Raw genomic sequence first — 12,833 nt, 5'->3', positions numbered from 1 at the left:
CCCCAGGACTTAACTCTTTGCTCACGCCTGACCACCTGCAACTAAGAGGGATTTGCCCAAGGCATCCCACTGAGCAAAAAGACAATAGCTAGCTGCTAAACCATCCAAAGCAGTTCTCACTGTGTTTATGATCAGAACAATGTCCTGACATTAATGGCAGTGAAAGTTCAAAAATACTTTAAAATATATCCAGACATGAACAGAAAAAAAACGAAGGCATTTATTTTTGAGGGTTAAAGAAATAAAATAGCTGTTAATTACATGTAATGTGTATTGAATGTATTATTAATTGTGTGGTATAGAGGTATTTAGCCATATACCTATAACACGTTATTTTTTCCTTGTTTGTTAACAGTCTCCAATATATGAGTAAATGCTTTTTTTTTCAATTGCCTGTGGATATTCCACAAATTAGCTCCTCCAAAATGCAAGAATACAACTAAACACTATTGTTTGAGACTTTAAAGTTGAAGCATCCATTTTCACTTAAGCCTAAATATATTATGTGTATATGTGGTACATATAACTATTAAAGGAACGAATCATAAAGCAAATAACTGAAAAGTATGTGTTTTCAAGCTGCTATGGATTCCCCCTTCCTACTTGTGTCTTAATCAGTTAGTGGTAAAAGTTGATCCCTGCACCAGTGGGAATTTTAGCCTCTGCCTGACAACTATTATGGGCTGCCTTTGACATACAACCCTACAGGGCCTAAATAGCTTCTATTCTTCCTTCTGCAGTGAAAGGGATCTTTGTGCCAGAGATTCATTAAACTGCACCTCACAGCCCCTTCGTAAAATGGGGCTCAATAATGAACAGTCGATTTAACTAGAAAAGCTGCCGGAGCTGTTAAATTAAAGGGGACCAAAGTGCAGTTTGAGCCCAGTGTGCCAAAAGTAATGCTGACCTTAAGAAATCCTGGGTATGACTATAACGGCTGCTGTAAATAATCCAGTATTTACAGGAAGTTTCTTGGCTAACAGTGAATGCAGAAAAAGGAGATGAAACAACAGTGAAATGTCTATAGGGGCCCAAGGCTGTTCCTGGCTAAATGAAAAAGGCACAAGACTGGGCTGTGACAGAATAATAATAAAAAAATCATTTAAAATGGCATTAATTGATCCAATCACAGAAATGGTATTAATGTACAAAGCAAGTCAACATGTCTGCATCTTAAGAGCTACTTAATATGTACTGTACACAACACTTATGGCATTTTTACCTATGCAGGACTCCTTTATTGTTTCAAGCCAATTACTCATTAAAATTTGTTCTTATGTAGTCACATGCCTTTGTTAGATTTTTTATCTTTTCTGCAATTTTCCCAGGCATTACTAACCCCCATCGTCCCTCACCCCCTCCACAAGTGCATATTAAGGTGATGCACTGAATCATTTGGATGTTTAAAGAGGGGAGTAAAAAAAAGTCTAAGCACTTTTGAGAAAGAGGGACCGTCAAGAGAGAGTTATTATCATGTAAATTCAAATAAAGAAAAGGAACAGTGAAACTGATAGTACTGATCTAATTATCTGTAGTCCAGCTCAAGCTACAGGCCTGAATGGAAGTGCAATCGCCTTACAATTAACAGCTGCACAACAGTGGATAAATAGCAACAGTTTGGAAAGAAGCTGTTCAGTATAACCCTGTTTTTCTTATTTCCTCTTTTAAAGTAAAACATATAAATAATTGTTTAGCTCTGCTTGTGCTGTTTTAAAAGATGATCTTACATTGGTGTTTTAAAGCATAATTTACATTAAATTCCGTAATCATTCAAGCTTAAACATGAAGGCCTTGGCAGTGTACTTAGCCTATTCATTTCTTTTAAAACTAGTTTCCACATCCTCCTCTTTCTTTCAAGGCCTAATTTTGGCACAATGACATCACCAAACTGATGGCTGATATTTTCTCCTCTTCCTGCACAAAGCTTTTTGTACATGCTAGTCATTCAGATTTGAGGGCCTGACGCACTGATTCCGGAAACTAGTTTCTATGGCCACAGAAAGGATGAGGAGATCAGAGGGGGTGGGGAGCTGAATACTGGCAAGTGACAAGGGAAAAGAGAATTGCATTGCATTAAAAAAACACACAAGAAGGAATTTGTATCCACTTGAACTTCCAAAATGTTCCCAGACTGTTTTGTCTGGAACCAGCACTTACTGGGGAAAGCAAACAAAAACAAGTCTAAAACCTCTGACACACAGCTGTTTTACATAAGACGAATGTTCATTTTAACTCACATAAAACAAATTATTAAAAGAACCGAAACAGTAACTGAAGGTCAAACTGAGGTGAACAAGTGTTCTAGTGGGAGAACAAATGAGGCAAGCAAAGGAACACCATTCATCTTTCTGCTTTCAATTCACATCCCTGGAAAGCCGATTCAGCAAACAGATTGTATATTGTTTGCTTATCGTTTCACACTGTGTACCACGCCTTCTGTCCAGGGAATTTACAAACTCAGCACCCACTGTGAGGTTTTCTCCATTCCCCTCTTTTACCTCTAGGACACCATGTTCTGCCCCATCATATTTAGACAGACAGACACACACACAGACACACACACAGACACACACACACCTAATCTCTTTTCACTAGTGTGTGGTCTCTATTAGCAGTGACACAGCCTATACTCTTAAGGGTCAGCAGAATACTAATAACAAATTTGATTGATGGATGTGTCAGATAAGAAGAAAGGATGCTGAAATGTATGTCTGTCTTGTGAAATGTTAAGATATTGACCACATTATTGGCTGCTTTACCAGCCATGTTTTTTTTTTCATTCATAAAAAAGTGAAAGATTATGCTCCATCATGTCTTGCTAAAAAATATCTGGTTTATCTAAATCTACACATTAGAAATTTGATGCAAAATATAACCAACTACAAGGAATGTAATAGCATAAGTCTATCCCAGCCCGAAATCCTACATTAAGGATTTTAAATAGTGTGCCAGTAAATAAAGTTAACCTAGTTTATTTAATTTATTTATTTAGTTTATTTAATGATATATATTACATTTATTCTTGAAAATAAACAAGCAACTTTATAAATGGCAATGAATACTTATCTGTACACCTGCTCTTTTGCACAAATAGCCAAAGTGGTTTGTCATTGTTCTAGATAGGCAATAATGCCAATAAAGCTGTATGAGCCAAAATGAATCAAATGAATGTGTAATTCCAACAAATACCTGCAGATGCCCCAAACATAGTCATAATTTTACTGCTTCCAACATGTGATGATGGTTGATTATCATTCATCACTTCATTCCATTCAAATGTCACTTTGTCTCCAAAGCCTCACCCCTCAACCTTAGTTTACCATCAAGCCCAAATACTCTTCTGCACTCATGCTGTAGTATTAATAATCCTACTGGCAGGGGGCAGATGAAGGGATGTCAAGGTACAGCAATTCGGAGGGGTTTGAGTTGCCAATGAATGAATGGAGCCTGGGGGAGTCCTGTGGCTCCGACTGCATGGAGCATGGTCTCCTTGCTTTACACTACTAGCCTCCCACTAGCCACTTTATTGCTCAGCGTCTGTTGCAGCATTTTCATTAAATCACATAAGAGCAGCCGAGGAAGAGCAGGAAATTAGACATTTTGTTTGGATTCTGTTGTCTTATCATTATATTTTTTTTTTTCATTATTTTCATTATTTTTTCATTATTCATATTTTCTTCCATATAAGGATTTTTGGGATGAAAAAAAAAATTGAATAAATGAGAACAATAGATAAAAGCAATCAAATTGATTAATTATAACACTGATCATTAGATCAAAAAATATTTTTAATGATTAAATAAAAACATGCACAGACAAATTTTCCGAAAATATTTTTTTAAAGTCTGATTAGACAAACAACTTCTTTGGTCAGTTTTGGTAAAGAAATCTTTGGCAGAAAGCACAATCTGTTAATATCCTTATGGTTTCATTAGTCCATGTCCTAGCCAGTCTCTATATACTGTCCTGATTATTTATTGTGCACCTGCATTCTGTTTGATCCATTGCTTTAAATACTTCACTTCCAGTTTCCGGGCAAAGACAACCGATTGTGGGTCATATTCATTTTTGAAGCGTAAGTCGAGGTGATGAGCGCCATCAGGAATCAAAATGGCAACCAGAGAGTCAGAGACACTCTTAGTTACTCCACCACTCATCCAAGGGTCAAGACCTCCATTACTGAGATAAAAGAAAAAGAAATAGACATATGAATCACTCATATCAACATTACTGGTAACAGATTCTTAAATGATGTCAAATTGAATCAAATTCCAGACATTAACTGAAAGTCAAAAGGGATAATCAAGGTGATATATAATACTAACAGTGAATTTGAGGTAGTTAAAAAAAAAACTAATCTAAATAAGTTATAAGTTTAAACGTCATGTGCGTAAGCATTTATATACAATTAAATACTTTCAGTCCGGTTGTACACTCCTACGCTGACTTTGTGCAAAATGATGAATAAACTCCTACACAATAACATCAACCAATATGGCAAATGACAAAGTTACCAGAATAAAGATAGCATGTATTTACCTGAAGATTATGTTGCTGTGGGCGCTAATGTTCTTCCCGCCATATACAGTACCTGCCCAATCCTCACGTGGCCGTACCCCAAACAGTGCATAGCACTCATCCGAGAAAGCTTGGAAGTTCCATGCCATAGGCTCAAACATGTCTTGAACGCCATCTGTACACATGGGCATCACCATCTCTGTGCAAGACTAATGAAAGAACAAGTCAATGTATTATATTCATGTCAATAAATCAACATATAAAATAAATATTTACATGTACATGGAGTATAAAGAATAATTTATACATGTACATGTAGTATAAACAGTACTACTGTTTATGTTATGTTGAATTCCTACCTGGTAAAACCAACCCCTAATTCCTAGACTTCCAGTAGCAGTCTCAGACACATTAAGACAAGCAGCACTGCCTGTGTAGTTGTAGTATACTCTCACTGCCTGCGAGATGCCATGTAACAGCTGCTTGTCTGACACATCAGTATCAAACTGAAGGTGTGTACAGACAACCTGAAGAAAAAAAAGCATTTACATTAAAGATGTTCATATGGCTAACATAACAAATAAACCAGCCATAGAAACCTACGCAGAGTTGTACAGGTTTACATTAAAACATCCATATGCATTAGAAATTGCATCAAATATGTTCAGTGGGGTTAAGGTGAAGGCTCTGTTCAGGTCACTCATGTTCCTTCACTCCGATTTTAGCAAACCATGTCTTCATGGACCAGACTTTTTGCACAGGGGTATTGTCATGCTGGAATTTTGTTCTTAGTTTTATTAAAGGTAAACTGTAATGCAAGGACTAACATGCTATACAAATGTGTGCTTTGAGGCAAGAACCACATATCAGGGGGATGGTCAGGTGTCCACCAACATTTAGTCATATTTTATACCAAAAAAGGGGAAAAATTAAATCCTACCTTATATACATACCCTGAGTACTGTTAAAATTATTTTTGCATATTTTCTACAGCATGTTCTGATGTTTTTCATTCAATTATTTGAATAAAAACTTTGCGGATTCCGATTTCCTTCTGTTCTTCAAAAAGAAAATCTATACACTTTATTATTCTTTAAAGTATCTAAAACCATTTGGTGAGGAGATCTGATTATGTGGAAGTGAATTTAACAATTTATTGTTTTTAGGACAAAGAATCCTAAGCTTATTTAGATAGACAAGGACCCTAAAAGTGAATAGTTCTGAATAAGCTAATTATTTTCCTAATTTCTTGCTTAAAAAGAACCTGTGCAATAATCATGCTGCGGTCTATGAAGTGGTATGTTTGAAAGTTATTTGTTGGCTTCAGGATTCTGCTGCCATCCTGATGCGCCAGTGCCTGGGTGTTCACTGACCAAACAGTTCAAATAGATTGGACTTAGCATGGCGTTTGTTGCTAAGGCTTTTGTTAGATACCTAGAAGAGGTGGTGGTCTGTGCACAAGGTAGGCTACTGACATGTCTAAGCTAAGGCTTATAGCATGACAAAAAAATGCAATAGTTCTCTAAAGCATCCTCTTTCTACTTTTCAGATGGGATTAGGCTTATACATTCATCTTCGCTAACAGATTTCCCTCCTCTAAGCCCTCAATGGGCCTTTCTCACAGTTGCTCACATAATCACATTAGCTTTGTCATTAAAAGGGCCCATTCCAGCTCCCACTGTCTAAACCACTTTAAACACCCATAGGGGCTGCATACATTATAAGATTTGGGTCTGAATGTTCAACAATTGCCACTTTCTCTTTGGGAGAGCAACGAGTGCTTCAATTTCTTATTGGAAATAATCCAAGTTTGTTCCATTATTTCAATTGGAGTTTTTTTTTCCTTGTTTATTATTAAATATGTATTGGTGGCTTAGTTTGAATGTTATTTATAGAACAAAGACAGTTCACAATTTTACGATCCAAATATACAAAACAGGCTTCATTGAAAAATCATTTAAACATTTTAATATTGAATATGTTCAGCATGATGCACTATAGTACAGTAAGCTAATACAATTACACTTCTAGAACAACCACATTACAGAAAGCTACTGGTAAGCAGCCAAGGTTTGCAAAATATGTCAAGGAAGACGGAGAATCTCTACTAACTAATATCTACTAACATTAGAAAGAGACTAAACTCATCCCCCACATCTTATAAATATTTATACTGCTTCTGTGATAAACTAGCAATCATTAATGTCTTGTGCTTTGTCAGCAGAAATCATTTCTGTGGGACAGCATTAATGAGGCTCTCACTCCACAATGAAGATGGATTGGTTTCTTGTGTGTTCTATGCCATCATGGAGGGACGGGTTAATCTCAGATACGTACTTTTCATATATTACCACATAGAATTCCACCATAATTTATATTAAACTCTCTGTTTTCATTTCTTCTGCAGTGCCATTTTGTGGAATTAGATGTTTTTTTTTTTTTTTTAGGAAATTTAATATCTTAAATTGAATCAATTTAATTTAATAAGGAATGTCCTGTTTTCTAATAATATAACCACACGTTGTATAAGTTGCAACTACTGTATGTGTAACAGTGTTAATTCAAAGACATTGTTTAATCACATAATGATAAAGTTTTTTTTTTTTACTTTAGAAATTCAGACACTTAAAAGAAGACAAAACGATTTGTCTGCATTGACCTCTGTCCGCCTCTGTGAATGTAATTTCATTGGGTTGCAAAATGTACCACATGCTCTTTAAAAAAAAAAAGTTTTTGCTTTTATAAAGGGCAAATTGTAATAAGTTCAATGTACAGTACCTTAACTGGCCAGCGTGGGAGGTACTGAAGGAAGTTGGCCTCGTAAGGGTAATCAACCATCGCCAAGTTCACCCACGTCTCCTGAAGCCAGGCCTTGAAGTCATTTATGTCCTCTTCCTGCAATGGAGAACACAGGCCAAACTCCTGAGACAGCCACTGCAGACCTTCAGCTATGATTGATCAGTGAGGAAAATAGAGAATTTCAACACAAATACCAGAAACAAATCATTTTATAAATATTATGTGCAAGGCATAATAAGAAGATCCCAAACAAATGGATGAAGTCGTTTAATTCTCAAGTACAAACCTGTTGAGGACATGCTGTTGATCGCCGTCCATGACCTCCTGATGTTTTTGCTGCAGTTGATTCCACTATTGGCAAAGTCTTGGGAGACTATTTTATAGAAATCACCGCAAGGCACCATGTCAGTGAACTGCCAGATCGGAGCAGAGGCAGCTAAAGCACTGAAAGACAACAATTACGAAAGAAATACAATGTTTTCCTGTTTCAGATTATAGCTCTTGCATTTCCCCACATTCTCTCTCCTTCCCACTGGTGCTATTTCATAGATTCATTTTAAAAAAAATTTTAATTTGTTGAGCAGAGAGCACAACAAATTCCATTTTGTAATTTCTGAAACTGCAGTCATTACACTGAAAGGTTGTTCTGGTAAAAATGTGCATACTGCCTACAATCAGCTATAAAATCTCACAGGTATAATGTTGATTTAAATTTGTTTGTGATTTGAACACCATATAAATCAAGCAACATTCATTTATTTCTCACCCTATAACTACATGGGGGTATTTCATCCTGAGCCAAGCAGCTAACATTCCACCATAGGATCCTCCAATGGCAATGACTGGGCTGTTCTGGGCTCCTGGCAGAGATGTCTTCAGTGACTTAATCAACACTGCAAAGTCAGCTAATGCCTGCTCTGATGTCAGGTAGTTCAAGTACTTGGCATTCTGAAAAAGACATGTCAAGATTCTCAAGAAAACCAATGTAGCAGAGACAATAATGAGTCAAATGTTAGACATTATTGGAAGAACTTTGCTTACGCTGTAAGACTCATTTTTAAATGGCATGGATTCTCCATAGTAGCGATGTTCAGCAAAAACAAGCATAGCTCCCAGCTCCTCTGCAATGTCCCACATGAAGCCCTGTGTCAAATTAGATAATACAGACATGCAGTCAACATTTGTGATATTAACCCTATATTTGGAAATTCCTACGAGGTTATTATGTTATATGAAGCAGAATAAAGCAGTTAAATGTGATCATTACAGTGTTGTTACAGAACCACGTGATGTCTCCTTCATTGCCGGTGTAAAACAGAATTGGCCCATTGTTCTTGTGCCAATGCTGGTCGTTGACAAGGTACTTCTGCTTGAACATGCCATCCTCCAAAAACCCAAAGTGATCGATCTGTGAAAGAACAAACCTCAGAATAAGATATAGGCATAATAATGTTGCATGTGTTTATAGATCTTTACATGAATGCACACACTGACAATGCCTTTATATAATACTAATAACTAAATGATAAATGAAACCTGTACTTATAATTATTCCTGGGTGTTCTCACTGATTAAGTAACCCTGAGCTTTGTGTGTACTGTAAAGAGAAACTTCTCAGGCAGAGGATGGAGAGATAATTAGCTTCAATTTGTATTAAAATCCAATGCCAGGCCTCAAGGATTCCACATTAGTTCCGGCTTCATCAGCCCTGTGACTCCCTTTCTTCCGATGCCACAGCTTGTCCTCTGTCATCGCTTTTAGTTCCCTCTCTCGGCATTTAGTGAAAATAAGACAGGGGGACTGAAGTACATTCCAAGTGCTGCAATGCTGTGCCACTGTGATTCTTAACTGTTGTCCCTCCTTCTTGAATCCCACCCAATAAGCAAAGAATGTTCTCTTTTGTCTCGATTCTCCCACTAACACTTTCTGTCCCTCCCTTTGGATAAAAAAAAAAAAGAGGCAGAGATTTTATGAACCAATAATTCAATAATTTCCCAGAACCAACAATTTTATTTAAAAATAAAATAATAGATTATATATATATATATATATATATATATATATATATATATATATATATATATATATATATATATATACACACATACATACATATACACACACACACACACACACACGCATGTATAAATTATATATTCATAATTATATATATATATATATATATATATATATATATATATATATATATATATATATATTCATAATTTTATATATATATATATATATATATATATATATATATATATATATATATATATATATATATATATATATATATATAAGATGCATGCATGTGTGTAGAATAAATCTAGTACAGAAATATTTGTATGAGAAAACCTATATCACACGTGGTGCTAAAATATAAATTACTGGATTTCTCCTCCTATAGGGTAAAAGAAAACTGACTTTGGTGCCACCACGTGGTCATCATTAGAAGCTTATAATGGCAATTTCTGACTAATCTAATGACAAATACTGCTTCTGTTTTGTTTTGTAGTTTTTATAAGTCTAGCAAATGCAATAAAAATCAAATCAGACCTTCATTTGTTGTTGTTGATTTTTTAAAATTATTCTTATTTTTTATAATTATTCTTATTTTTTAGTTTAGTACTGTGGCCAGTGTGGCTGAAAATGAAAGAAAATGTACAAATAAACATTTGCAGTTCCCAGTAGGTTATAAAGCATTTTAATCATAGGTTAGACTATTCAGTTTATAGCTAAAACAGGAAGAAGTTAAACAAGATCATGAGGCTTGATCATCGCTAACCCTTTTGGAAATCCCCTTTAATAAAACAAAATAGCAGAAAAAGGAGAATAACCTGCCAGGAATTATTTAATACAGATCATCAGTTCACTATAGTATCTATATAATATCTTATTTTCTTACAACTGACATGAACCACAGAAACATTTCTGATCACTTGTAAAGATGTGCCAACAACATTCCGGCTACAAGTAATACTGAACCAACATGGCTAATTGGTTTCCATTCCACATTTCAACACCATACAATTCCATCTGGACTGCAAATCATTGGAATCAACTTCAACATACAACAAGACAATGACCTGAAGCACATGTGTAAGCTCTGTACACCTTATTTAGAGAGAAAACAGTCTATCTATCATGAAGTGTTATCTATCATGGAACAGCCTGCCCAATGACCACAACTAAATCCTATTGAATTGCTCTGGAATGAACTGGATCACAAGGACAGAAAGGAATCTCCAACTAGCAAAGTTTTACAAGAGGCACGGAAAAGTATTCAAGCTGAATGTTTGGAAAAACTGTCCAGATGCCAAGAGTGTGTAAAGCTCTAAATCATGCTGAGGGAATATTATTCACTGGAAATCAAGTTTAACATCTGTAAATGTATATATTTGGTTGTTCAAACAAATGTTAAATAACATAGTTTGATGCATATAACCAAAGGAAACATAGTCGTGTCGCTCAAAAAACATAAAACTTTTAACAGGCTTTGATATAGAAAATGTCACAATTTGATGATTCGGGGGTTTTTCTCAGGCCATTGCACATTTTCCTGACTAGTCCCATTATTCATTAAAAAACCTTTGAAGACTGTTTAAAGTCAACACAACTGCAGGTTACTGCTTGCAACCCATTAAGTGCTGACGAAGGGGAAAACAACAGGACAATAAGGAGTAAGAAGTCCAGGAAATAGCCTCAGTCTTCCTCAGGCCTCAGCGGATAAATCTGGCAAAGTAAAGCTGCAGAAGCAGAACATGTGCTTTTCGAAGGTCAAAAAGGTAACGATGTTCACAGTCCAGTCTAATGACTTGCTTTTGTCTTTATGAAGAAGGACTTTTCCTGCCTCAGCCTTTCTCACGCACCGTGAAGTGAAACAGTGCAGCTATAAAATCTTAGCCAAGTAATTATAGACTATTTCTGGAACTGGAATAAAATCAGCATGAAATAGCGTGTCGGTTTGTATACTCATCAGAAATAACAAAAAAGGCTCATCAGGATGTCAGCTAGAAGGATGGGCCAGAGCTTAACCTTTGTTTTTAAGGGTAGAGATGTGGGACCAGTGTATGATAATTATACACAGGATAAGTGGCTTTGCTGTTCTACTTACGAGACCAACAGGAAAATGTGATTGTCTGCAGACACAATATGAAGCAGCGGTGCAGATTATATACACAGCAAATTAAGGAAATCCGTACAGGAAAACAAGTAGTAGGACACCCAGAGTGGCGTATGAGTCACAAACAGATTATTATTATAGCTGACTCAAGTGATTTCAATAATTGGACCTCGCAAATGTGCAGTTACAGATTGTACTGATATTTATTTATACAAATGATACTTTAATACATGCACAATTCTTGCACAAATATGCAGAAGGATTTGTAGATTACATGAGCAGCCCAGGGGGATCTCATGGGACTGGATCTTTCACTATAGCTTTCATGACATAATACTTAGTATAGTACAGTACAGAAGAGAATAGTATAATATACTGTGGATTTCATTACATGATTCATTTTTTAAGTCATACCAATAGTATGCATTCTTATTTATAGTACAAGTACACCTAATGCTACAACATTGTTTTACTGTTATCTTTTTTTTTTTTTTTTTTTATGAAGCCACTGATATGAACAGAAATAAATGCAATTCAATGACTTTTACATTAAAACCCTTTGAGCACCAATGATCACTACCTGCAGTGATCACGTGATCACTTACCTGCTGATCAAAATACAGAGTTTTGTAAGACACGCTTCTGTGCTGGGAAGAAGTCCTTGTCACACTGCGTCTGCCTAACAGATGAGATTTAAGCGCTTCCACATGAAAAACAACGTTGAATATCAGAAGAACCCATGGGAAAGAGACGGATTTGACCGGTCCTTGCATGCTTGATGGACAGGCAGGAAGTAAAGCTAAAACAAAGTGAGTTTGCTGAGAACAGCCTTGTTAGTCTTCCCACCGCTTCTCCGGTCTGGACACGCCCTTGACTTGCCCTAAAGGGGGCGTGGCTTACCCCGAGAAGAGGTGAAGTAAAAAAAATAAACTGCAATTTGACAGGAGAAAGAGGAAAAAGGAAGTCAGCTGACAATGACTTGTGAAAAGTTTTGCGCAAAATAAAACTGTTTAAATGTCTAAAACCATCAGAGCAAAGCAGCCATAATAAAATCACCAAAAAACAATGAAAGGCAACTGTCTGATATATTCAACCAGATTTCTTTTTTCTCATTTTCACGACGATTTCTCTTATTTTCTAGACGATTTAAGAAAGTAAAAGTGATACAATCCAATGTTTGTGTGTCCTTTTTTTCGCGTTCCTGCAGAATTACACCACTTACTCTTTCTCAACACTCCACATGCCCTGCAATAACAAAAGAGGCACGCTTTACGGCTGTCGTAAAGACGTACTACAGAATTGGACGCAGTAGCTGATGGGAGTTGAAGTCAGCATTAGGCCTCTTATTACCATACAGTATTCAGTGAGCTGATGTAATATAGATTAAAAT

The 12,833-nt window shown here is 36.0% G+C and overlaps 1 protein-coding gene across 1 annotated transcript; it reads right to left on the bottom strand.

The window, feature by feature from the left end:
• Positions 1-3,770: 3,770 nt before the first annotated feature.
• Positions 3,771-12,733, bottom strand: prcp (prolylcarboxypeptidase (angiotensinase C)). The gene is made up of 9 exons (XM_083548408.1): positions 12,049-12,733; positions 8,585-8,725; positions 8,359-8,460; positions 8,084-8,265; positions 7,604-7,761; positions 7,297-7,466; positions 4,878-5,045; positions 4,540-4,727; positions 3,771-4,179 (listed from the first exon to the last, which is right to left on the bottom strand). The coding sequence occupies exons 1-9, from the start codon at positions 12,214-12,216 to the stop codon at positions 3,975-3,977; spliced, it is 1,482 nt and encodes a 493-aa protein (XP_083404534.1). The 5' UTR covers positions 12,217-12,733; the 3' UTR covers positions 3,771-3,974.
• Positions 12,734-12,833: the final 100 nt, after the last annotated feature.

This window comes from Silurus aristotelis, assembly GCF_946808225.1.
Source record: "Silurus aristotelis genome assembly, chromosome: 8".
Classification (NCBI taxonomy): domain Eukaryota; kingdom Metazoa; phylum Chordata; class Actinopteri; order Siluriformes; family Siluridae; genus Silurus; species Silurus aristotelis.
This window is presented reverse-complemented; position numbering and strand designations above follow the sequence as displayed.